A 27,807-nucleotide genomic window follows, 5' to 3' on the forward strand; every position below is an offset into this window, starting at 1 on the left:
TCATCCTTCATCATATGACTTGCTCTCATACGTGCAGGGACATACACAGCAAACTGATTTCTCGGGCTGCACCAGCACAGCGTGAGCCACGATGTGAGAAAGTGTTGCGGATGCGCACAATTAGAAGACGTTGCACTCCGATATACAGACAGCACTAACTGTAATTGACCTGAACGTGAGTCAGTGCAGCGAACTTCTGTGCAAGGAAGACGTGTGCTTGATGACATACCCTAAAATATAATGTATACAAATGATTCACTTGCATGCTGACACAAACGTGTATAATAACAGTCCAACAGCCTAAAAGGTTTTTGAAAACAAAAAAAACAAAAAACAGGAATATGATCGTAGAAGCTTTTTGTGTGAAAAAGTTTCACAGTATCAACGTGGTTTTCTTCCTGGCTTGCTCAGTGGCAGTCTGCCTTTGTGCCAAAACACACACACACACACACAGACACACACAGACACACACAGACACACACACACACACACACACACACACAGAGTACCTTTACATAAGGAGACCCTATCGCAATCATCCTCTGCCTTCATCCTCACCATTCTCTGACTATTATTGCATCTTCCGCTGCAAGTACTGACTTGCAGCCCAGTTCTAAACATCCGATGTGAAATTCCGAGAACAAAAAAGAAAGTCTTTACAGGAAACACATCAACTGCAGGATTATCCGTATCTGTAACGTAAGGCAGCAAAAGATGAACAAACAGGAGTCCGAGTCCCTGACGGTCTATACGTTAGAGACGGCGTTGTTAGAATCTCTCGCCTGTCGGATGCCATACAGCCACTTGATGACTCGAGCGTTCCTCTCGATGACAGAGATGCCATACGGGACCCGCTCGTTGGCCCTTGACGGACCGTCGTCTTCGTCGTCCTCGTCCTCCCTGACCCGGTCGTCCCCACACTCCGAGCTGGGCGTGCTAACGCTTCGGAGCTTGGAGACTGACACAATGTCTGAGTTGGCCCTCGTGAAGCGCTCCACCCCGCCCATTCCCTCCACCTCCTCGGGGTCTAACCCGCAGTAGTTAAAGAAACGCTCCAGGTCGGCTGTGGCACGGGAGTAGCGGTCGCTCAGGTCCGACTTGGAGCGGTGCAGTGATGGGTGCTTGCGGGCAGACCCTTTGGAGCTGGCGTTTGAGATGCGGGTGAAAGCGGGTGAGGCTGGAGGGATCATGCCTGCTCGGACTAGCATTGGACTGGGTGGCAGGTAGGCTGATGGAGTGGGGATGGCTTGGGATGACTGAGGGAGGGGTTGCGGTTGATTCTGGGAGGGGGGAGGGGGTGATGGGGGTGGGACTTGGGGGTGTGCGACTTGGCCCTGGGGTGTCTGTCTGGGCCTGAGCTGTGGCTGCAGCTGAGCTCTCTGGGGCTTCCGTATCTCAGCATGAGGCCGAACGTCCACCCTGCGTACTGTCACCGAGTTAGGGGAGCTGTAGGGAACTGGAACGCCAAAGCGGGGTGTGCGAGCTGGCACAGGGGGTGGACGTCGAGTCACTTCTGCTGCCGCCGTCCGAAGATGATTGTTGAGTGGAGAGGAGGTGCAGGAGGAGGTGGACGATGAGTTGGCGAGGGCGTGATTCAAAGGTTTGAGGTTGTTGGAGAGTCGGCTGCTCCTCTCCTGCTCTCCTGAAAGACTGCTACTGATGCTCTTAGCTCCCGATGACGGAGATGACGAGGAAGGGGAGGTGGAGGAAGAGGACTGGGAACAATGTGATGGTCCATCACATACGTCATTGATTAGGTTATTTAGAATATCCAAGTTTAGAGCAGGTCGTCTCCTGTCTCCTGCTCCCTGCCTGCCTGCAGTGTTCTCCCCCTCAGCCGGCGATCGGTTAACTTTCCGGGCTGGAGGGGTGTTGATCATCATCCCCGAAGGGACGAGGGGCTTGCGGATGATTGGAGGCTGGATGGGGGCCTGGCGGGTGAGTGCCACCTGCTGGCTTTTAACATACTTGGCCTTGTCGGCCTCCAGGCGCTCCACGGCGCTCAGTTTGCGGGCCCCGGGCTCAGCCTGTCGGCGGAAATAATCCGGACCCTTATTGAGTATCCTGAAAGGCATGGCAGAGGTAAAGGGGACCCCGGCCAGACGGCCATCTGAGGGCCGCAGGGTCTCCACTGGCATTCTGCACGAGCTGGACAGAGAAAATAGAGATTTTCCATGAGTTACAAGTAATTGGAACATAAAATAATTCACTTGTATGTGAAAACAGTTTTACAGCTTCATGGTCAGACACTAGCTGACAGGAGGAGAGGCAGGCAAACACCTGGCTTTAATGGTCAGTGAACATCCTTTTAGAGCTCCCACACATCCTCTCTAAGCTTAAGGGAAACAAAAAAAGGGCTCTTTTGTACTCTTTTTCTCCCCACTCCTCCCCCTCTCACACCCGTGCTCTCAGAACCCCATTTAACTTCCTTACCGGTCGCTGTGCTGCTCCTCTGCCTTTCGTCTGTCCTCCACGACACCTCTCTTGCACTTTTATTTGTCCCTTTTCCCAGTCCGGGCTCAGTGAAAGGCTACTTGCGAGACAGGGTCAGTTGGGGTCAGATCCTCCACACCAGCCTTGTGCAGACCACCTCTATTAACTCAGCTGTGATCCAGAACAGTGAGAGACTGTGGGTCAGGGTCAGTCTTTTTCTTTTTTTTTTGTTTCTTTAAATCCAAAAGGCAAGTCTTGTAGATCAGTCGCCAGTTACTCAGACAACACCACAGTCTCTCTGATCCGCTTTACAATCCTCTGTTTAGCCCCAGCCCGCCTGTCCAGTTGTGATCAGATCCAAAAAGCCGGCCGGCAACTCAGCAGGAGCGCCCTGTAGTCCTGGAGAGGGTTAGAAAGAAACAAGTCCAAGTCAGATAAACCTCCACTTTCTTTCCACCGCTTAATACCATAACACATCCACACATACTCTCTCTTTTTCACACATGCACGCACACTTCTCTGGCTGACAGACGGGGACTCTCTTTAACACTGAAGTGGAGCAGACGGGACAGGCTTTAATACAGAGTCTGGCTCCTCCCAGCCAGCCAATCGCATGTCGCCGGGAGACTCGGAGGGGTACAAGGGGCGGGCTGGGAGGCGAGAGGTGTGCTCGCATTGGCTAGGCTCAAAGGAGATCCTGACCAATTGGGCCCCTCCCCCTGCCTTTCAAGCACAACAAAACTGAGGCAGGGCTTTCATTCAAATGAAAATTCTTTGAAAGGGAGAAAGGGGGGAGAGAAAGGGGACGGCGGGGGAAAAGAGGGGCACCGCAGATGCAATTTTTACATTGACTTGCATCAAGCTCAGTGGGGTGCTATGAAAACATGTGGAAAAAAAAAAAACCAAAAACCACTGAAAGCCTGCACAACTGTTCCTGCTGCTGAGCTCTTTGTGTGGCTGTTTGTGTGTTTGCATTTTAGCCTAATGAAGACAAAGTAGATGAAGATCACCGAAACCAAACCTGATTCAGCTTTTAAAAAAAAGAAAGAAAGAAAAGAAAAATAGTGTAAGAACAAAGTTTAAACAAAGAACTGGGACAAAGTTTTTCCTCTGCCGGAGCACAATTAACTTGTGGATTATTTCTCTCAGTTTCAGGGCTTTAAAACACTGCTAACACACATGCTGTTCATTTATTTCCCCCTTCAATTCCACAGAAAAAAAAACAAAAAAAAAAAAAACAACCCCACTCTCCCCCTCCTCCACACCTCTTCCCTGCTGCATGTTATCATTTACAGCCTTACACTCCAGGGTTACGTCACATCCAGATAGACGGCACGGTGCGTCCCCTCCCCCACCTCCACCTCTTCTCCAGCACGTCTATCCACACATTTTTAATTAATCTTTTTATAGCCGTCTTCCTTCCCTGTCTCCCTCAACATGTGACCCTGTTTTTCCCCCAACATCTCGCCCCGTCTGACTCCCTCTTCACGCTCACATCCACAAACAGCAGACCAGCAGCAGACGAGAGAGAAAAACTGACAGCTTACACTTAAAAAGAAAAACGCACACACACGCTTAGCTTTCATCTTGTAACAGACCAAAGAAGAGTTTAAAATAGCCTACCTCAAACTACTCAAACTAAACACTTTTGCAGCACAAAAATAAAAACAGAAAGAAAAAAAAAAGATTCCCAAGCATGAGTGAGACGACCTGAAGCTTCTGCACAAAGCCTTTGGGAATATATGCATTCAGGGGATGGAACAAAAAATAATAATAAAATAAAGAGTCTTTCATGAAAAACACAATACAGAGAAAGCTTGAAGTGAGCTTGAAGTAGGAAAAGAAAGGAGAGGTGGATTAGCGGACAAAGTCACGAGATGACGTCAGCACAGACTTGTCTTGGTGTCCTAAAAAAGCTCAAACCACTGCAGGGAAGCAGCTCTACTGTATTTTTTCCACATGTTCATCCTTATCATAGCGCTCAATGCAACTTAACACGGTTAAGCTTTAACGCACAACACGTCCAGTTATGTGACACCATGGTGGCGCTCCACCCGCTAATGTAAATGCCTGCAGCGCACAACAGTAAATACACTGAAGACCACAACCCACCTGGAGCCACTCACACACTCCCCGTCACTGTGCTGATTAGCACTTTCATCTGACTGTGTAAGTTGAGGAATTCGCCATAAAACATATGTAAAACATCACTGATCTGCTGCTGCATGTGGATCTCTTTCTTTCACATTGTTGTTTTCCTACATTCATCATCCTCACGACAAACTAACTAGTAGTTTAACAGCTAAAAGGTTAAAAGGTTTCAGGTAATTATAGAATTTCTTGTCCCCGAATCTACTCAAAGAAACTCATCTTAGAGAAAATGCTTTAACAGAAACCGTGAAGACAAACGTTAGGTCACAGAAACCTCAGCCACCTCGGTTTTAGTATGCTGTGGCCTTGTCATTACACTTACACAGCCCTCTGCCAAGAGGAGGAAAAAACACACCTCCTTTGCTCCAGATTTAGAGTCTTTTCATGTCTTTAAAAACACTAATTTCTGTAAGAACTGCCAACCTTTGCTGGAGTATTTGTTCTATTTCACTGTGTCCCAAAATGTCCAGCCAAACAGCTTGTGATCCAAAGTCTTCACATTTTGTCTTTTTAAAGCGTGGTTATTGATTTCTATCACTCCTAATGACTAACATACACTTATACACAATTACTGGTGTGAACAAATCCCACAGACACAAAGGGGGCAGGAGATCCCTGTCACACCAGCATAAACCCACCTCTGCTGATAACTCTAATCCCCTGATCCACCCTTTATTCAGTCTTTTTGTTATCATTCTGCGCTCAACAGTTTGTGCATTGATATTGTTAGTGAAGGAGAACGAGTTCCAACAACTGACAACAATTATCGTCAAGCTGCTAAATGAATTCCCTCTTCATGGAGATTAGATTTGCTTTAACTATGTAAATGTTAACCCAGTTACCCTCCTTCCTTTGAGCCTGCCAATGAGAAGAGTCGTCCACATGCAAATACTGTGAGCCTGGATAGTCACTACTTTAAAAACAGCAGCTATTGTCATTCATCTTCTCCAGTGAAAGGGGTCAGATGGCTAAAAGCCGCTCTGCTAATGGGACTAATGTGTGTGCAAACGGCACCATTAAGCCTCTCGTCCCCACCGGTCCACGAGTTGAGCGTTGCAGCAGCGCTCAGTCTCGTTTCTCTTAACTTTTCTGCCTCTTGGTTTCCGTTCATGTTCTGTAACTGCAGTTGATGATGTCTCCAAAAAGGCAAAGGGCCGAGGAATGATATTCCTATTCCTCAATGGAAACTTGCGCATTGTGATTATCATCACAAAACTATGCAAACCGCTGAGTTGTTATGAATCGGACTGTTTTTACGTTCAGTTTTCTAACCACCATATAAGTGGCCAACAACATGGTTTATGATGTCTGCATGAGAGAGAGAGAGACTGCGTTTCATGGCGTGTGAGTGACTGTGGGGGGTGAATAACAGAATGTTTGAAATCAAAGAGAGAAGCCCAAAATGTCTGCGCGCACAAATGTTGTAAAGCAGCTGAAAGGAAACAGTGACTGGCATTTTACCACAGCTGACTTGACCGTGCCGCCGGCTTAAGTGTAATTACAGAGAGAGCCCATGAATGGGAGCAATTTGCTTCGCCAATATTTTCTAGCAAGTTACTGAATAAGTAGCAGCTCGTGAGGAAACGGGTTGCAGTAGGAGGGTGGGGGAGGAGGAAAAAGGAAAAGGTGAGAATAGGCAAGATTAGAAAATATATAATAGCAGAGAAAACAAGAGAAAGCCCAACTAAGAGAGATAGTGTCAACCTCCCATCCAGGGTGAGCCTCACAATAAGAATGAATCATACTGAGTCTTAAACAGTTCCTGATGCTGACTCAAAGCCAGAGTGCAGCTCCATGCGATACCATTCAAATCCTTCAGTTTTTGAGCCTGTCAGCTTTACCCCAGCATGGAAGGAAAGAGGTGGTGAGTTCATCAACAGTGACTACTCAGCTGCTTCACCCACTGGAGGGATGAGCAGGAAGCCGGGATTTATTTCACAACAGAACGTGAGTGGGAAAGAGAAAACCAAACAAACGTCCTCGGCTGTGGGCAATTCCCGCAGGTTGACCCTGTTTCGCGGTGAACTTAGCTCATCTATTTCTGGACACTTGGAGTTTCCCGATTTGCTCCTGAAGCCTGTGAACACCCGACTGTCAACTGCAAGGAAGCCCACATGGAAATGCTGCACTACAATCCAAAGTGTTCAGGAAGGGGGAAAAAAGAAAAAAGCAAAACAAACAATGCTCCATGCTCATAGAAACAAATAATGAAGTCAGTGAGTGGGTAAGTGATCTAGTGAGCCAAAAGTCACATGCTTCAGACTGCTCAGGCAGTTTTTTTTCTGCTCCTAGCTCTGTAGATGACTGAGCGCACTTATCCCTGATTTAGTTATAACTAAATCATTCACCTGCTGTGCAAACCTGTTTGCAAGTTAAGCCAAAGGAAGGTCTACAGAGTTATAGTTTATCTATTTGGACCAGACCTGAATTTATCTGTACCAAAACCCAGTTCAACAAAAGGTCAAGAAACGGGACAGTAAGCAAGATGGATCGTATTAACAAATCTCTCATCTCAGTGCAGGGTTCAGCTGGTGTCCTCCCTGTGGCTTCCAGATGAACGATAACCTGATGAGAATCAGACCAAGCTTGGACAGAAACTAATGCAACACAAGCCCCTGCCCATTATCCCACTGGGACACTCAGCCGACGTTTTTAAAAATCAATAGAGAGCTTAAAAGAAGGGTTCAAAAAGTTATCAACCACTCCCCTTAGGGCTGATTTAGGGAGCTCCAAAGAATGATAATGAAGACAGACAGTTGGTCGTGACAGCGTCAGACCTTGCTGTTATTCTGTTGAGCGGCTATCAGCTTCAGCCACGTTGCTTGTTTCCAACTGAAGAACTGCTCCTGGCTGGATGGACTGACATGCATGACTGAAGTGTCTGGACAAGGTTATGCAACTGTTTTTATACGGACAGAAGTCGAGTCGACTGCAAAAACAACCACTGAACCATAAACCGACAGTTATTATAGCATCCAGCTCGTCTTTTTTCCCCTGGATCTCCCCGCTTCTGTCAATCCATCCGTCCGTCTCCCCTTAAACCCCCTCCTCCACCTCTGCCCATATCTGTCTGTGTCTGTGGCCCCAGGAAACGCACACATCCATGTACAATTACACCAGAGGGGGGAAAATGGAGGTCAAACCAATGAACTCTTGTGTCTGTGTGCCTGTGTGTTCACGTCAGGAAGAGAGTTTTGACTGAGTAGGTAATCACAGGAGAGCAGGTGGCTGAGTCCTCCCTTGGGAAAACTAAGCCAAGCTGTGAAGACAAATACAGAACATCTGTGATGTGTCCACATTTGTAAAATAAAGGGAAAAAATAGATATAGGGATCATTTGAGTGCAGTAAGTAGTAAGAACAGTGTGTAAAGTGTATGCAAAGAAGATGATAAGAACATCTAACGGGTATATAAATGAAACATCTGCCTTTTACTCCAACTTCCTTTTAAGCTGACATCAAGTTAAGATGTGCCAGACATAGAAGACTACATAAACAGTGCATACAGACACAACATTAACATAAACAGATTCTTATAGTGAGTCAGGTTAGCAACACAACCAAGTTAGTTAAGGCATTATAACAATTTAGCTAATTCAACTCTTAACCCGAATTTGCACTGTAATATGGTGAACATGTCTCAACTCTGTATATTTTATATATTTTATTTATTGTTTACTCTAATTTGTAAAATATGTGTACACACACACACACACACACACACACATACACACACACAGAGAGAAAAATATTTAGTATACACATCCAGAAATGCATATACTATTATATATTGTACATATATTTATTAGTTTCAGATGTAGCCATTCTTGTATTTTGCTTGTTTACATTATTGTATTTTGCACAACTCTGTTGCTTGTGAAGCTCGCACACAAGAATTTCACTCACATGTGCTGTACCAATGTACCTGCACATGTGATGTGACAATAAAAGTGATTTGATTTGATTTGAACAGAGGTGGCGGACGTTAGCAGGCAGCAGTGCAAACAAGACTGTTGAGTTTATGGATTTATTGATTTAGCTAGTTCTGACCACAATTAGTTCATTAGAGTGTAATTAAAATTGCTGCCTGAGTTCTAGTGTATTTTTGCTAAAGGTCTGATACCCATGAAGTTTAGGTTTTAAAACTAAGAACTATTCCTGAGCTCGAGTGCAAAAGGTACGTAGGTATATAAATTAGACTGCATGATATTTGCATATCATTAGCCATTTTTCACCCTTTCAACCACTGATAGAAAATGCATATTTTGTTAACAACTGTGATCCTAAACTACATATTGTCAAGAGGCACTTCACACTTATTGGTGTGACTCTCTTGAGTGGGGGGTAAACTATACCTATGACCCCCCCTCAGGAGGGTCCCATGAGGCTCACACCCTTCAGTGGTATGTAAATTACTTGTGTGCTGTGCTTCTATTTTCACTTTAGAGCTCATTAGAGTTACACGGCTCAATTGTAATCTCAGAGCGCCACCCTCCAATCGTCACGAAATGTTAAATATCTGTGAGATTTATATAGTTTAAGCACACTGTAACCGCTTGAGGTAGAGCATCAGAATTTATAATGACCCTTGATTTCCTTTACACGTGCAATGAGTCTCACCACAGCCACTTCAGACTTCTGTACAGAATGTATGTAGGGTGTACAACAGGGGTCCCCAGTCCACGAGGGCCGGTGTCCCAGTAGGTTTTAGATCTCACCCTGGGTCAACACACCCATGATTAGTTCATTACCAGGCCTCCAGGCCTCTGGAGAACTTCAAGACATGTGAGGAGGTCATTTATCCATTTGAATCAGCTGTGATGGATCAAGGACACATCTAAAACCTGCAGGGACACTGGCCCTCGTGGACCGGGATTGGGGACCCCTGGTCTACAACATAGCCTATACAAGTGCCCACTGCCAACCTTTATATGCCTGTGAAGGCTTAAATTTATGATGCAGAAAAAAGATTCAGCACTGTCATTTTTATTATAATTTTCCCCCCAGAAATATAACAAACTGTAAGAACTTGGACAATTCTTTTCCCTCCTATTCTGGGTACTAACATGCAGGACTACCACTCATTGACTTTACAATGCCTGAAGACATTCTGCCATTGCTGCATGATAAAATAACTCTGATCCAGCAAAGATTTTTTGCTGATTACAGAATCCACTATGATATACCCACCCCCCATCTGATCGGAGTTTGCATCAGTGGCTGGGGGCAACTACTCCCACCTCAGTCAGCTGGAGCTAATCTATTAGACAACGCACACTCACACCTTGGGGTATTAAAGCATTAAAGTAAATATACCTACTATTGCAATTACATGGTAGTTATGTCCTTTTAGTATGCAGCTGTGTTAAGCACAGTCATCTGCTGCCATAAAGAGACACACACACACACACACACCTCTGCTGTAATGGGAGAGCCTGAAAGCAACTGAAAATAAATAAATAAAATAAAACAAGAAGAAAAGGGAGGAGAAAATATCCCCCCTTCAACACGGTGATGAACACATTCCAGACACCCATCGCTGTCCTTAGTCAGATAAAGAACACACACACACACACACACACACACACACACACACAGGAGGGAGAGCGGTCACTGGAGTCGCCTCAGTGGCTAGGCCTCAGAGTTGGCTTGGATACAAGGAGTGTTTTACTCATACATGTACAGACACACTCACACAGGACACATTCTTCTGCCTTTAACCCTTTGTGTAATCCTTGATTAGCTCTCACACTGGTGCTGAAAGCCTAAAAATCATTCATGAAAAAAAAGAGTGGGGAAAAGTCAACTTGTTTAAAGAGAGATATTATGTGGGAGATAAAATGAAGCACCTCTGGAGTGACAACAGTCAGCACAACACGTTGCTCTACAACAAGAATTTAAATTCAGTTTTAGGGAGGGTATATTGTTGGCTCTGCCAGTACACGTGAAGCTTCGCAGCCCCTTACAGCTGAGAGAATGAAATTAGTCCTGGAGCAGAGCTGCCAAAAGTTATAATCAAGACCAGTATTTTTAGGTTTGGCACCCAACTCAAGGACAAGGAAGTACCGGCAGCGACAGAGAAACAGACAATAGCACCCGCTGTGATAATGCAGGATTTCATCCAGAACTGAATGTCATTTTAATAAAACAGGGAAAAGAAAACCAAATCGTTCCATAAACTGACAACATTGAAGCGTGACCTGTCCTGTGGATACCTGCCAGAGGAACAAGCCCTCCCCTCCGTTTAGATAAACAACCCGCACGTGTACACACTGCTGACTGTGCTCAAACAGCAGAAAAAGCAAAGTTTACTTACGTTCTTTAAGCTGTTAGCCGGCTCTAGGAAACCCAAAAAGAAATACTGAACGTGTCAGGCTGAAGGAAGCAGGCAGCCGCTCCGAGCGTGCAAAGCTGTTCTCAGCTGCTGCGAGTTGCCAGTGAGCCAGTACTTGTGTATGAGCCAAATGAACACTAACCTGGAGGGAGTCTCTGCTCTTCAAGCTATAAGACTCTCCCCCGTCTCCTCCCACATCCAAGGGAAGACTCCACCTCAGGAAAAGACCGGAGGAGGAAAAAAACCCAACACTATGTGAACAGGAAGCCTGAGTTTTTCCAAGCAGTGACACAAACCTTCCTGACACTTTAACTCTTTGAAATTGTCCCGTCAGTTACCCAGAACCGTGGCACCGTTAATACCAGAAAAGGTAACGGGGCTTTGTGTATCGCATCCAGATGCTGAGGTATCGCCAGTTACTATAAGGGAAAAATCCGAGAAGAATAAAGCAGTTTCTTTAACAGCTTTAGCAGAATTATCAGTCTCAGGGGGAAAAAAAATGGTAAAGAAACATTGTAGGTCATTGAAACACTTCGGTAATCAGCATCTAGTGGAAGCAGTATGTAAACTGTATGTGTTGCACTCCAAGCAGATTACTTTGCAAACACTGAATTACTAGTTTTTACCTCTTGACCCTCTCGTCCCCATGAAGACTTTTCAGAGCAAATAAATAAATCTAAACTTAACTCTGTGGATTCTATTTTATCATCTCATCTTAACACTGTAGAGATAAACGGCCAGTCCCTCCGGAGCAGAGATGCACTCATCTAACATGTGGACTGTACAGAATTCTGATCTTGACTTAAAAAGCTGCAGCAGATATGAGTGACAACAGCTGATGGGACAGCAGCAGCTAGCAGGAGAGCTAATGTACTCCCAAAAATGCCTGCGACACAGTCTCCCTTTACTTAAATGTAAAGTTGGTCAACTGTGGTCACACCAAGTTGGTTTGACTGGAAAGTTCCAGCAAGAAGACGCCTTGGCCTCCATCTCTTATCTACTTTCACTTGTTATCTTTATTCAGAGAGACATTATATAAAGGTAGAAACTAGCAGGGCATTTGTTTGTGTAACACTTAAGTGTTGTCATCAACTCAATTATTGTTATTTCACTTCCTGCCGTTTTTTGCAGCTCTACAGACGGGTGGAGGGCGGGTGGGGGCGAGGGTCCGGAAAAGGAGAAACTAAACTGTAAATAACAGTTTCATGCAGCAGAGTAATGACTCTCACGCAGAGCTTAAATTAGATTTGTGCCTTAGATAAATATTGCCCATCTCAGGCCTAATTTGATTTGACATTTTCCTAAATGTTAAATACAGATTTAGTACATTTATATTACTGGATTTATTTGCAAAGTTGAAGCAAAGTCCACCCTGATGTTGACTTACTAATAAAAAATAAATAAAAAAATGATTAGGTGCTAGGTCAGTGTTCAGTATCGGTACCCAAAGCCAACATGTGCATCTAATCCCAAATGGAAACGTGGCATCCCTAATCATAAGGGCTTCGTTTGGTGTCAACCTCCAAACCATTTTAATGGTAGAGTTGAGAGGACTACAATTTTCCAGGTGGGTTCCATTTAATTTACCATCTGTGACAACGTCCAAATAAAAACACTCGTGGCTTTCTTCAAGTGAAATATTACCCTTTTCCTCTCCAACAGATCCAGAGATAACGATGTATGCTAGTAAGTGAGAAAGTCAGGAAGGGGAGTGGCTTAACAGACAGTGGGCGAATTCAAGAAAGCAAATATTATTATCAAAGAGGTGTGGCTGAGGATATCCTGTCACTGAAGGCAGTAAAACAGCAGTTCAGGAGAAGCCTTACTACTGGAATACCTCGACAGGATTCCTGGAATACTATATATAAAGCTCTGTGTACTATATTTAAAGGACACAAAAAAGCAAAACTTACTTGTCTTCTACATTCAATATTTTTTTTTTTGTTAACATCTTCCACACTGTGGCTGAGCTGCTCTTGCTCATTACAGTCTGAACACACAGCGGCGCTTGTTTAAAGGAGCAGTCAGGGCAGGCTGCACCAGACCAACAAACACATACACAGATTCAGGTGCTCACAGTCACAGGTCTGAGTCCGACACACATGAACACAGCGGTCAGTCATTCTTCTGAGGCAGCAGCAGTAGGAGGGGACTTTCACTCCATGCTGCAGAGGAAACGCTGTCGACGGCTCTGCATTAACACAACGGGAGTAGGTTAGATAGGACAATAAATAGTTCAGCTGGGTTGACACATTCCAACACCTTCTCTACCTCCACTTAGGCTCTCCTCCCTCCCTTCCTTCCTCTCCTCCCTTCCACTTCATCACAAAAACTTCTCTATTCCCCCTGCGCATAATCTGCTAACTTTTATCCTGTGTCAAAAATTTTCCCCTTTTAGCCTCTCCCTTTCTGTTCCACATTCTCTCGTCACGCATGTAGAGCTACATGATCTCTGACCAGTATGACATATTAGCCTCTTTTCCCCACTACTACCTTCTCGGCTTGACCAGACCATTAGGGTTTTCAATTAGGTGGTAGGACAGGTACCAGGTACTTTTTAGTACCTACTTGACGTAAGCAGGTCGAGATGAAGGGGGGAGTGACATCAATGGATGAGTCATGACAGCAACTCCTTCACAAGAATCAAACCCGCCATTTTTGAAACCCACAACAAGTGAAATGGCTAAACACAAACTGACACCATGGTCCAATAATGAGGTGTTTACTATTGGTTTAGCAGCAGGTATATATAACGACACCCCACGCGCATTATGTTGGTTCTCAAATGTAATGGAAAAATGACCGAAACCCAGTAGAGTAGAGTAGAGTAGAGTAGAGGCAGTGCTAGTGAACAAGAAGCAATTGTGAACACCCTCCAGGCAGAAAAAAAAAAAGAAACCAGAGATGTGACAAAAACTGCAATTTCTTTCATGGTCACTTGAGTTTGGCTTTAAAAGGTGAGTCAATCTCAGAGGGATCCCATTTTAAAATACCCAGCTTAAGAGAATTATTACTTTATATATAAGCAGTTATCCAGTTCTCTGTAATGCACCTGTATAGTTTATTTGACTAACTGATGCTAGCAAGATTGCTAACCCAGCTTGCTAGCATTAGCTAATAACTTCTGTGCATTTATTTGGGAAGTTAAGCTAAATCATTACATTTATTTTTATGATTGCCACACCATAAAACTGCAGATCAGCTGAGCAAAAACAACAACAAAAGTTTACTATTTTAGGGTAGAGTCAGCAATTGGCTACTTCAGACTGACATCATTAGCCATCTCAAGCCCAAAAAAACCCCCCAAACAAACAAATATAATGATCAATGATGAGATGAGAGATGATGATGAGATAGCCTTTATTTGTCAGTTGCAGGTCTTTTGCCCACAACCGAGCATCACATTGGGGAGACAGGTCAAATATCCCAGCATTTACAGAAAAGATCATTTAGAAGGTTTAGTGGAGTTACAAGCCAGCCATAAAATCTAGAGCTGACATATTTCAGAACGATACCTCTGTAACTCTGAACCTAAACAACGATGTAAAACTAAATACCAGATTTTATTATGAAATTATATTAGGATCCTATAAGGACAGGACTATATCGTGTAAAAAGGATGCTGAAGCACCAAGACAGGATCATACTTCTTTGCAAATGCGGAATTTTCTCATATATTTAAATTCATGACTGAGACAGAGACATGGTGCTCTAAGTATCTAAAGCAGTCAGAGAGCGTTCCCTGAACGTCTTCCATTAACACACATGACTGCGCTCTGAGACTCAGAGGAGGCAGGTGGATTAAATGTATTAGTGTGAATGTGTGGTGCCTTCTCATTTGGCAAATACTCTGATCTATGATACACAGATGCAGACACAGGCTCTCATACAATGTTGAGTCAATATTGACAACCCACTGGAAGTCCCCCCCCCCCACACACACACACACACTTTTTGATTCCGAGACCACCGAAAGAGTGTGAGGGGGGATAAAGTTACAGCTCCACCCACTTTCTCTCATACCACAACTATAATCTCTGTCACTTGATGCACACACCCAGATACACTTCACAAATGCAGGGACTTGCTGGGCTAACATGTCACATTACTCTTCCCGTTACATGCTGGCATGTCCAAGCAGGCCCAGTGTCTGTCATCCTGCAGGAATCAAACTGAGGTAACAGAGTAGGAGTGTTCACATAACTCACAGAAAACTTCTCAAAAGCACTGCTGTAAGAGCTTGGATGAAAAGCACAAGAAGTTACGTTCCTGTGGTCCAAGTTTCTCTATAGATACTCCTGCTAGTTCGCACAGTGAAGGGCATTTGCATTCAGAGACCACAGAATTTCAGTGACACTGGACAACTTTAAACTTCATGTTTCCAGCAGTTATTTAAGTGGGCAGGTCCCAAGTTAAACTGAAGCAATTACCAAAGAGCGAAGGTTACCATTGATTGACATATGACAGGGCGGTAAATGGACATCCCCATACACAACAAAGTGCTGCACAAAGAGCAAACTGCTTTCTGTGTGGATGCACCTAAAGTGTTGACCAACACAGAGCAACATGATACTCAAGGACTCTTCACCACACAGTTCTTACTGAGGCAGTTACTCATTGAACATTTCAGGTTTTATTAGATTTTTGCAGGCACTGCTGTAAATGAAATTGTACGTCCCCACTAACCCAGGAAGAGGATTTTATTCATACTGCCCACTTCTACTCTACTCTATTAAAAAGGTACTCCAGAGATTCAGTAATGCCGTTTAAGTAGGAGAATTCACAGGAGGCAGATTTTAAAGCAGTCCTGTTCTGTTCACGTGCACATCCACATTTTAAATTCCAGGACTTGACCGTGACTGTGACACATGAATTGTGTTAAAAGGTACTCAAGTGAACTTTCTTCTGATTGCCTCCCTCACCCCCAGCATATACAAAACACACAGTAAGGAAACATATGATTGGTCACTGGTTGAAATAGGTATACACTGGATTCTACACTTCCCTCAAAGGTTCATCTCATGAATACTTTTTCCATCGTTTGGTTATTTATTTAAACAATTGTACATTCAACCATTTCCCAGGCATAAATACTCCTCAATAGCTATATTGGTGCAATATAAAATCTAAATCAGAATCCTTTAATAATCCCTAAGCAAATTATTTAAACAAATTGTAAACAAAACAAATAAATGCAGCTAATTTTTATATCTGAACACCTGAAAAAAAAAGGTTGAAGCTCCGGCAACAATATGAGTGTTACAAAACTAAAACTACACTTTTCACCCAACAAGTGGCCTTTAACATCCAAACTCCTCAGTGCAAATCCTGTGATGTCAGAGTCAAGCTATGATCCCAAATTCTTAAAGAGAGAGAGAGCGAGAGAGAGAAAAAAAAAAAAAAATGGCAGCATAAAGAAGAATGATGCCGCTATGAATTCTTTGCTGGTTAATTACATTTTTACTTGACCTGCAACCACTCAAGCTCTAAAAACCCAGCAACACAACACGTACCAATGCTGTGCCTCAAAGCAAGACTACTCACTACAACCCTGCACATAACTTTGCTAATGGTGCATCACGCCTTGTTTAACAACAGTAACTGGATGCTACAGGTCCATTATGGAATTAGTTGGAAGAACACTAATGACTGTGTACCAGATTACATCTGTGCTCATTAAGAACACCGTTTACTTAAGCTTACATCAATCCGCACACTGTTTCAGCGAGCTGGGAAAGGCAGCTCAGGAGTAAACCTGCATTTATTTGCTCTTAGGAGAGCCCCTCCTACAGAGTTGGAAAGTCATTTTCTGACTTGTTTTGAAGTCAGAAACAAAATTGCCCTTAAAAGACCGTGTGCTTTGTTCAAACAACATGTGGATAACAGTTTCCCAGAATATAGCTCATTTACCCGTCTTACTCACGTATGCTGATAATAACTATGTTTTCCCACTATGGTAAGCTACCCCTAACAATATAACCACAAATCTAACAATATGACATAAATAACCCGACAACCTGCATGTACTTATTTTAAAGCACCATGTTAAGTAACTTTACTTTCAGTAGTCACCAGTGAATAAAACTGCATTTATAGAATAAACAGTCAAATCTGACACTTTCTTAAACTTCCCTTCAAATATCAACTTCTCATTGAATTCTTTGCCATTTATCGTCTCACGTATGCATTTCTTTCCAACTCAAAAACTAACTGATAATCACGATCGGTCCTTCCTCATGAAATGGACTCTGTACAACACTACAAACAATTTGCATCTACATGAAGACAGCATTGCAAAAGTGATACTAACATGACACAGCAGCAGAGATCTATAGCATAGCGACATGTTAAAAGCTGTTTATTTAGTTAGTAGGTCAGTAGCCCCTGTGTAGAGGGGGCAGGGTAAATAATGGTTAACTAGAAGCCCGTTTCCAAATAATGACCTCAAAACAGCCAGAGGCACCGCATGGAAGATCCTCGCAAAATAAAACAAAATACAGAAGCGCGAACACTATCTATCCATCCATCCATCCATCCATCCACTCACCCACCCACCCACCCACTCACTCACCAACAGGCGCAGTCATGTGTGTAGAATCCAAGAACTGATGAGCAAGCAGTCAGTGACACGTCAAAGCTAAGCACAGACTCACCAAACCAGATATTTCTACTTCTGTCGTTGCAACTACTTCAGTGTTAACTGTCTAGATCCCAGTAGCTGATCCAACTATGATTAATGGCCCTGTGTGTGTGCGTGTGTGTTCCTGTCTAGCTATCTTTGTGAGGACTGAAATCTGCATTCTACTATACTTGTGAGAACCAAGAGTCACTTGTGAGGACACACTCACCGGTCCTCACAAGTTTGAAGGCCTTTTTGAGTCTCAAAATGTGGTTCTGTGTGTGTGCGTGTGCGCGCGTGTGTGGAGGCTGCTTGTATATAATAGCGCCAAACAAAAACACCATTAACTGTAGATACTGGGAACAAAATACCTTTTTTAGTAAATAAATGCTCAAGTAACACTTTCAGAAACTTGTTTTCCTCTTGTGGAGGCTCGCTCAGCTAGCAACTCCACTGAAAATAAAACTAAAAACAATTAAAAAATAAATTAAAAAAAAAAATCATGGGTTTTCCTTTTAATAGGTCAAGTTCCTCTCTGTGCTATACAGCATCTCTTAGTCACTACACCAACATGAGAGCCCCGAGCTGCTGACCTCGAGAAGTCAGGAGATACAGAGGCACAGATTGCCTGGACCAGAAGTCACACTGACCTCATTTCTTAGGAGGAGACTTGACTAAACTGTAAGTACAGCCGCATGACTCCTACCATCTGGGATATTTGGACCAGAGAGGGCTTAACCTGACTGGGAAATTCAAAGAATTCTCTCTGTAAAAAACAAACAAAAAAACAGCATGAACACGAAAAAAAAAATAAAACATGTAAAAATGGTTTTTTTGATCAGTTTTTAGAGCCTTTGGTTCTAAATAACACTTCTCAGACACTGGGGGCAGAAAATCTGCTTTGCTCAGCTATTCAAAAATAATAATTGGAAAAGACAAAAAAGAATGATCAATCTGCAACTGAAAGGAGACACTAAACAATCTCTGCAAGTATTTTCTTATATAATGAAGCATTATAACCAGCTCCTCCTCTGGTGAGTGCAGCTGGGAGTCACTGCAGCCCAGTAAGCCCATCGTAGAGACACATAAAGCAATTCTCCACTTGCTTTAGGCTCAAGTGTCCTTAAAGCCTTGAGCCGATCCTCACCACCATAGCCAGCTGCAGTACACTGAAATGAATCTTAAATATTCCCCTATTAACACTTTATGAAGGTTGTTGAATAAGTTAATATATCCACTAGACCATAAAAAATTCAACAACCTCACATTAACCTTCACTTACGAGTTCCTGCTTTTATCTCATGACATTAAAATATTGCAATGAAGGACTTTCTTAAAGTAGACCTATAATTGTTCCGTAGATATACTAAATACTAGAGGTGGGAATCACCATACATCCCACGATACGATATTATCACAATACTTAATGCACAATACGATATTATTGCAATATTTTTTTTAAAATATTTTGCGATATTCAGATTCTGTACATAAAGGTAAACTTTATCAATATTCATTTTATCTAATATCAAAGTCTTTCTCTTTCTCTTTCTCTCATTTCAGTCAGTTTTATTGTTTGTATTACAGTCTAGTCCAACTTAACTGAATGCAACCATCTGGTACAATTATAGCTATTCTGAACTATGCAATTTGTGAAAACTATGCAGCCCCTTCAGCAACTGAAGCATTTGAAAGTAAATTAAAACAAAATATAATTTTACATTAAATAAAAAAGTTTTAAACTTAATTAAAATAAAACATGTCTTAAATTAAAATAAGTAAACTGTCATGTTTATTGCTGCCATAAAAAAAAGTTAAACACATTTGGACAGTGAAGGAATGTCAGGATTCTTGCTCAGAAAAAGGATCAACATGCTCTGAAGTCAGAGTTCCAGTCCACAAAAACTTTTTTTGTAACAAAATATCGATTTCTGCTGTCCCTGTATCGATACATTATTAACAAACAAAATATCACGATACTACACAATATCGATTTTTTTCCCCACCCCTACTGAATATATAAAATATATTTAATATAAAATATTAAAACATGATCAATGTCTAAAAGCTCATCAAGATCAGTGAGTGCATGTAATCTCTGCAAGCATAAAAAGCTCAGACTTCAGACTGCTCCTCATGTTTTGCTTTAGGGCTAGGGGTGTCCAACTCCAGGTCTCGAGGGCCGGTGTCCTGAAGGTTTTAGACGCGTCCTTGATCCAACACAGCTGATTAAATGGCTAAATTACCTCATCAACATGTCTTGAAATTTTCCAGAGGCCTGAATCATTTGATTCAGGTGTGTTGACCCAGGATGATATCTATAACCTGCAGGACACCGGCTCTTGAGGCCTGGAGTTGGACACCTTTGCTTTAGGCAGTCCCACCTGTGAACACAGCAGTCCTGCATAGCTACATTTCAAGTCTACTGTAATGGACAGCCAATCAGAAAAAAAAAGTTGCCTCAAAGGGAGCAGAGCTCGTTTCTGAAAGAGGAACTGAAGAGCTACACGAAGGCCTAGTAACAATAAGTAAGGATTATTTTTTAACTGTCCGGGAGTTGAAAACAAGCAGAATAGGTTTCTTTTAATGGCCAAGGAATGAGTTCAGTAAACTCATTTCAATGTACAGTATTGTGCAAACACTTTAAGTCACCCCTCATTTGATTTATTTTGCTTCCAAGGAGGACTTTGTCATTTTTAAAGTGGTCTTGAGCAATAGTTAACCAGGCTTTTCTGAAAGGCTTTCAAAGTTTAAACATTGGCTGTTCTTTTCACTCATTTTCAGTCCACACTTTGTACCTGATCATTTTCAGAGGAATGCTTTGTTTGCTAACCCACTTAACACAGACCCGTGAGCCATTCAAGCATAAAAACACACATAACTAAAGGGGTAAACCAGTGTTGTGTCTACACAACAGAGAATTTAGCAAAGAAGCTAAATTTCAAATTTCTTTAGTTGAATCTATGAAAAGATGGTTACACAGTGTGAACGGTATCCGAAAGCCATGTGCGTAAAAAACAAGAAACGAGGTCATTCTGAGGACCAGGACTGGACTCTGGGTGATCGATCCAAATGAAATATAATGAAATATTTGGTTCAAACTGTCATTAATTGCAGATGAGAGATGTACAACAGTGTCTACAGCCGTTAGTGAAAAATGGTTGAGGCTCTGTCAACCATTTTAACAGAGAGCCCAGGTCGATCCCCGGGCTCTCCACCCTGGTCGTTGTGTCCTTGGGCAAGACACTTTACCCTACCGCCTACTGGTGATGGCCAGAGGGGCCGATGGCACGATATGGCAGCCTCACTTCTGTCAGTCTGCCCCAGGGCAGCTGTGGCTACAACCGTAGCTTGCCTCCACCAGTGTGTGAATGCGAGAGTGAATGAATAGTGGTATTGTAAAGCGCTTTGGGTGCCTTGAAAAGCGCTATATAAATCCAATCCATTATATTATTATTATTATTATTATTATTGTCTGGGGCTGCATTTCAGCCAGTGCACACTCTGCACCCATTTCCCATTTTCTTAACAAAAATATCAGGAAATAATGGGTGGGTCAAGACTTTTGCACAGTACTGTATATATGGGCACAAGAAAAGATGCTTGACCTCTAATCGCCAGCACATTTGGATGGCTGTGACTCAGCAGACGACGGAGTCTGTGTGATCGTTAGAAAGTGCTATGAAAAAGTGCTTTGAGGGCTTAGACTCAAAAAGCCCTTCACAAGTCCATTTACCATTTACTTGCAATCAAAATGAACATCATATTTAGTGACATGTGAGTAAATAAATCTGATACTAATCTGGTTCATCCAACGTAAAGTAGTTCGTGGAACAGTGTTGCATAACGCCCAACTGTAGCTGTGGCTGCGCTGTATACTCTGGCCAAATGGAGCAGATTACCCTCCCCAGTCTGAATAACAGTGTCAGTGTAAGATGACCTCATCGCCATGTCAGTGCAGATAAACTGCAGGACAGGACGAAGATAAAATTCAAAACACAGGTGGCACCATGGAACAGATGAGAGCCAGAGACAAGTCAGGAAGCTACAAATACACAAAAGAGGAGAAGAAGAGAAAGAGACAACAAGCAGGACTTGGCAAACTCAGCAAAACAACGCAACGCTGACAGCTTCCAGGCAGCAAGTGTGAAAACGCAAGCCTCTGAGTCAGTCCATGTGACACGATGAATAATACCGACTGTTGCAACAAGCGTAGTGGGAGTCTTTGTGCCTCCTACGAACACACCACTCCAAACTCTCCCTTTGTTAATCTCGGCTAAACTCGACTAAAACAGAACTCATTGTAGTTTCTCTCAAAGATGAGTGTTTACATGTAAACACACACATACACACACGGAAACCCAGCGTGCACTCTGCAAAGAAAAACATTTTCCCTTGTTGTTGGCTATATTACAGTCTACAGCTAGTGGAGCATTACATAGCTTAAGCCACACTATTATTTTGGTGGCTATTTGTTGTGATGGATTGTGTGTAGGTTTCAATGGAAAATATGATATTTTGCAGCTAATCACAGGCTTGCTGCCACATAAACAGTGTGGATAAGCTGAGAGAAAACGGAACACGACTAGACTCCAGCGGTGAGCCAAACTATTATGAGTGCCATCTGGGGTAACTTTTCAGATGAGATGTTCCAGCATGTGTGTGTCTGTGTGGCAGCTATGTTGGGCACAAACTGTGACATTACAGTCACTGACTAAAAAGGATTGCTCCCCCCCCCTTCCCAGAAAGGCTAAAATTAAGATGAGGCACCACCAGAAGGACCAAAATACTGAAAAGTAAACAACAAGAAAGATTTTTTTGTTCTTAAAAAGATGCTCTGAGAGATTCTGGGACAGCAAAGCATCATTCTGGGTTTCTGCTGGTTCAGAATGACATACATCCCCTCCTCTTACATTAAAGTCCATGAGTCTGATACTTTACTGTGACAAATATATCCATCGTCTTATCTTTTCACACCTGACATTTTGATGATCAAACATGTCTTTTATATTTGGGCAAATATTATGAAATATGTTGTGCAAAAAGAATTTTTTTTAAACAAGAAAAACCTTGCTCATTTAAAGCAGATTTATAAAGATTTACAGTCCCGTGTTAAACGCTACTACGCAACTGGCCACTTTGTTAGGTACACCTGTTTAATTGTTCGCCAACATAGACACCTAATCAACCAATCACATAGCTGCAGCCCAGTCCATTTATCCAAGTCAACATGGTCAACACAACCTGCTGAAGTTCAAAGCGAGCATTTATATTATTTATACGAGCACAAAATCATAACTACAGTCATCTACAATATTAGATATTCACTTCTGCTTCAGGATGCATCAGATAACCTAAAAGACCGAGTCAACACGTCTTTAGAGGGGAGAGGAGGTTCATAAGAAAACAGTGGATTGCTACGTCTAACCATGCACCCTTATACAGTGGGGCAAAAAAGTATTTAGCCAGCCACCGATTGTGCAAGTTCCCCCACTTAAAATGATGACAGAGGTCAGTAATTTGCACCAGAGGTACACTTCAACTGTGAGAGACAGAATGTGAAAAAAAAATCCATGAATCCACATGGTAGGATTTGTAAAGAATTTATTTGTAAATCAGGGTGGAAAATAAGTATTTGGTCACCTCAAACAAGGAAAATCTCTGGCTCTCACAGACCTGTAACGTCTTCTGTAAGAAGGTTTTCTGTCCCCCACTCGTTACCTGTATGAATGGCACCTGTTTGAACTCATCATCTGTATAAAAGACACCTGTCAGTCAGACTCCAAACTCCGCCATGGCCAAGACCAAAGAGCTTTCGAAGGACACCAGGAAAAGTATTGTAGACCTGCACCAGACTGGGAAGAGTGAATCTACAATAGGCAAGCAGCTTGGTGTGAAAAAATCAACTGTGGGAGCAATCATCAGAAAATGGAAGACATACAAAACCACTGATAATCTCCCTCGATCTGGGGCTCCACGCAAGATCTCATCCCGTGGGGTCAAAATGATCATGAGAACGGTGAGCAAAGATCCCAGAACCACACGGAGGGACCTGGTGAATGACCTGCAGAGAGCTGGGACCAAAGTAACAAAGGTCACCATCAGTAACACACTACAACGGCAGGGAATCAAATCCCGCAGTGCCAGACGTGTTCCGCTGCTGAAGCCAGTGCATGTCCAGGCCCGTCTGAAGTTTGCCAGAGAGCACATGGATGATACAGCAGAGGATTGGGAGAATGTCATGTGGTCAGATGAAACCAAAGTAGAACTTTTTGGTATAAACTCAACTCGTCGTGTTTGGAGGAAGAAGAATACTGAGTTGCATCCCAAGAACACCATACCTACTGTGAAGCATGGGGGTGGAAACATCATGCTATGGGGCTGTTTTTCTGCCAAGGGGACAGGACGACTGATCCGTGTTAAGGACAGAATGAATGGGGCCATGTATCGTGAGATTTTGAGCCAAAACCTCCTTCCATCAGTGAGAACTTTGAAGATGAAACGAGGCTGGGTCTTCCAACATGACAATGATCCAAAACACACCGCCCGGGCAACAAAGGAGTGGCTCCGTAAGAAGCATTTGAAAGTCCTGGAGTGGCCTAGCCAGTCTCCAGACCTCAACCCCATAGAAAATCTGTGGCGGGAGTTGAAAGTCCGTGTTGCTCGGCGACAGCCCCAAAACATCACTGCTCTCGAGAAGATCTGCATGGAGGAATGGGCCAAAATACCAGCTACTGTGTGTGCAAACCTGGTAAAGACCTATAGTAAACGTTTGACCTCTGTTATTGCCAACAAAGGTTGTGTTACAAAGTATTGAGTTGTATTTTTGTTATTGACCAAATACTTATTTTCCACCCTGATTTACGAATAAATTCTTTACAAATCCTACCATGTGGATTCATGGATTTTTTTTTTTTTTCACATTCTGTCTCTCACAGTTGAAGTGTACCTCTGGTGCAAATTACTGACCTCTGTCATCATTTTAGGTGGGGGAACTTGCACAATCGGTGGCTGACTAAATACTTTTTTGCCCCACTGTACACAAGCACGGTTTCCGCGAGTGCTATTCAGTGACACGCTCTTCAATGAATTAAAACAAAACCAAACAGCCCTTGTCATTTCCACCACTATTTTGGCACTGCTGGTACCAAGTAGCATGCAAAGTTTCTGAACTAGACAAAAGGCTGTTATCAATGTTAACGCAACATCTTCCAATCACATTAGAAGAGCAGGATCTCGTCTATTGCTTCAAAAACAGTGAAAATACACCCTCGGGCTGTGGTGGGTCTCCGTCTAAAAGCCCCATAAGCTTCTTTCCAGACAACACTAACCCACACTCCTGCTACTATTTGATGTTTCCTCTCTTCAGAAACAAAGTCTTTGCAAATTCTTCAGCAGTCAAATGCGAATACCAGTAGGCCAGAGCTTCACCACTGCTATAAACATGTTTGAATAGTAGTAATGTTTTTCCAGTATAGATGTAAGAAGCAGTCCCATCTACAAGCCACAGCAACAACAAAAAAGTGGCAAGTGAGTGACTTTTCTAGGCTGCAAGACACACATTCCTATCCTGGAAATTATTAAGAATGGAAATTACAAGGGTGCGTTTGTGACTGTCGCCCCAGGTGAAAAGTGTTGCAAGGCATTTACCTCACCTCGTGCCCATTACTGCAATCTTTTACCTGCCTACCTCACGCGCAGAATTTTGTAATCAGGTCCCATTGTGGTATCTTAAAGATAACTCAGCTGACCTTTTGACCCTGGAGGAGTGGACAGAGAAATTACCCAACATGATTCAGAGCTTACATCACATACAAAACAACTCACTTTGTCTAGACATGCGTTTGACATAGATAGATTAGATAAAATAGACTATATAGATTGAAAGGTTTAAAAAAAAAAAAAAAAAACTTAATCAGCTGAAGAGAAGGCTGCTAGTGTCAATACAGGAAGGGACCTCCAATTCAACAGCAATGCATTTAGGGCCGTAACTTCCTCCTTTGACACACAAAAGGGAACCGTTTTCCTCCCCCCTGGCAAAAACCTGAGCTTCAATACATCAACATCCCGAGCACAGTGAAGCTCTGCATGACCTTTAAACCAGACTCACATCCTTTTACACGACTTCCTCTTCTTATGCAACACTTCTTTTGTGCACGTTTCCAGTTAAAGAGCACATTTTCCAGCATGGTGTTCTCCGCAACATTTGAGGCCTGCTGCAAGCTCAGTGGGCCATTTCAGACTCTACAATCGCGAACCTACAGATCCACAGTCAATATCTTCAATAGTAAAACTAATTCGTATCTCAAGGTCCCCTTAACACAATGCAAAAATATGTCCATCTTCCTTAGATGCGACTCCACTAGCCAATACACTGTGGCAAAGGTGTATTCCTCATACAGGTGCGTAACATTAACCTATACAAATGAGCAGTTCAAAAAGATTACTCACCTGCAAAACCAACTGAGTAAAGCAAATACAGTTCGACGTTCAAACAGCTGTGTCAAAGCATTTAAACACAAGTAAACCAACAGCAAGCTAACGGCATTGGAGTTCACTTTCACGAAACTTTCAATGTTGGCGCGGACGAATCCATTAATTAACTCTGAACACACGGTTACATTTGGGCTTTTGTAAAAGGGCACATTTAAAGCTTTGCAGTCTCTCCAATAGCACTGTAATAATGCGTTTACACTGTTGTCCCTTTCATGTTGTGAAATTCCGAGTTCCTTTAATATTGCCAAGTTTCTTTGAGAAAGCTTTAAGGAGCACCCCTAAACCGGTTCCCACTTTGGTACGGTCCGAGCTCCCCTCATTGGCTAGCCGGAGGCATTTGCAATTTTTGGAGGACGCTGCGTGCCCGGTACCTTGGTAACCCCATTGCTCTCGCGAGAGTAAAAAACAGGCTCAGAACCGAATTTTGAGGCAGAGGCAGAGCAGATTTTCCAGCAGCCGTTGTGTTCCATTATATTCATGAGCAAAATTGTGGAAATACGCATTTTTCAATGCTATTCTATATATTAAAAAAGGAATATGTATGAGAAATGTCGAACATGCCTGAAAATAGAAATGTTTTTCTAAGGGCTCTGTAATCAAGCAGCTGTACAATCCCCAAATATATCATTATATTCTCTATATTTTAAGGGATAATATGCTTAATCCTACACTAACATGGAATCAAAATGACGGGATTGCTATATGACCGCTAGTGTGACTATATGCAAGAACAAAACAATATAGGTTGTAATAACGTAAAGTCGGGGGGAGTTGAAAGTTGGACATTAGTAAGGTTACAACTAGCAGCTCTCTCCCACTGGAAACACAAACTGTCCTTCATGTTCTTCCCACTGAGAGGAGACTAATGCAGGGACACAAGTTCAGCTAATGACAAAACAAGCTGGGGGATGATCTAATGTTTTGGCAACAAACTGCTTTAATTAACTAATTTAGGATGACCTCAGCTTCAAGAAGAGAGGAGTCCTTCTCTTGCCTCTCTCCTCACATACGTGCAGAGGAGGATGTATCACTTACCGCACCAGTTCCCACGAATCTTTGTTTTCTTCTCCTCATTTTATTCCTCCCTGCATCATCCTTTGAGTTAAAGAGGCAAGGCTAAATGTCTGGATAAGTGTTGATAAGAATGAGAGTGATGCAATGATTATACTTAGCACACATCAAAGAGCAGCCAAGAGCTAAATGTGAGGCGATCATAGCACAATCACAATATAAGTGAGGGTGTATGATGGTGGATGGTTAGTTTCCATGAAATGTTTCTAGAAATGTGGTGATGTGAAAAACAGGATTTCTTCTTGTTCTCTTTATTTAAAAAAATAAAAGGGTGGAGAAAGAGAGTAACACTTGATGGGCAGCATGACCTTTCCTTTCCTGACCTAACAGCACACATCATTACACACATTACACCACCTGTTTCAGTGTGTAAGCTTGTTTGGTTTTCAAAGTAGGATCCAGTCAAGAACAATATAATGTTACACATCATAACAGATTTCAAGAACTATTGAACCTGAAAAGACTGGCTTTTGAAATGTTCTGGTTTCAGCACTAAGGCACAACTTTTATTTTGAAGGTTCTTTGATTCTTGTTTGTGTAACACTTTGCTGTGGTTTCTGTAGATTGCACAGAAAATGCCAACTTATCTGCAGACGCTTGCCAACTACTTAATCTGCTAGCAACTAAAGCAGTCGGAACAAGGTTTTCGATGCAGCACTGAATAGTCACCTACAGACAGGCAGCAACCACTGCCCATCTGGCATA

At 42.8% G+C, this 27,807-nt stretch overlaps 1 protein-coding gene across 5 annotated transcripts; it reads right to left on the minus strand.

Annotated features, from left to right (window-relative positions):
- Positions 1–580: 580 nt before the first annotated feature.
- LOC146681428 (protein FAM110A) lies at positions 581–26,127 on the minus strand. 5 transcript variants are annotated; one of them, XM_085448840.1, is made up of 4 exons: positions 25,987–26,127; positions 25,226–25,295; positions 2,434–2,832; positions 581–2,148 (listed from the first exon to the last, which is right to left on the minus strand). In XM_085448840.1, the coding sequence occupies exon 4, from the start codon at positions 2,136–2,138 to the stop codon at positions 747–749; it is 1,392 nt and encodes a 463-aa protein (XP_085304966.1). In that variant the 5' UTR covers positions 2,139–2,148; positions 2,434–2,832; positions 25,226–25,295; positions 25,987–26,127; the 3' UTR covers positions 581–746. The 5 variants fall into 5 exon arrangements, with proteins under 5 accessions (XP_085304966.1, XP_085304965.1, XP_085304967.1 ...); XM_085448839.1 differs by having other exon boundaries at positions 25,218–25,295; XM_085448841.1 differs by lacking the exon at positions 25,226–25,295.
- Between the last annotated feature and the right edge of the window lie 1,680 nt (positions 26,128–27,807).

The sequence above is a fragment of the Copadichromis virginalis genome, linkage group LG23 (assembly GCF_057382275.1).
Source record: "Copadichromis virginalis isolate Kocher_CV1m ecotype Utaka linkage group LG23, C_Virginalis_male_GT1.1, whole genome shotgun sequence".
NCBI lineage: Eukaryota > Metazoa > Chordata > Actinopteri > Cichliformes > Cichlidae > Copadichromis > Copadichromis virginalis.

Bases quoted from the DNA above. Each gene is read 5' to 3' on its own strand.
- LOC146681428 (XM_085448841.1), bottom strand. From the start codon at position 2,138: ATGCCAGTGGAGACCCTGCGGCCCTCAGATGGCCGTCTGGCCGGGGTC.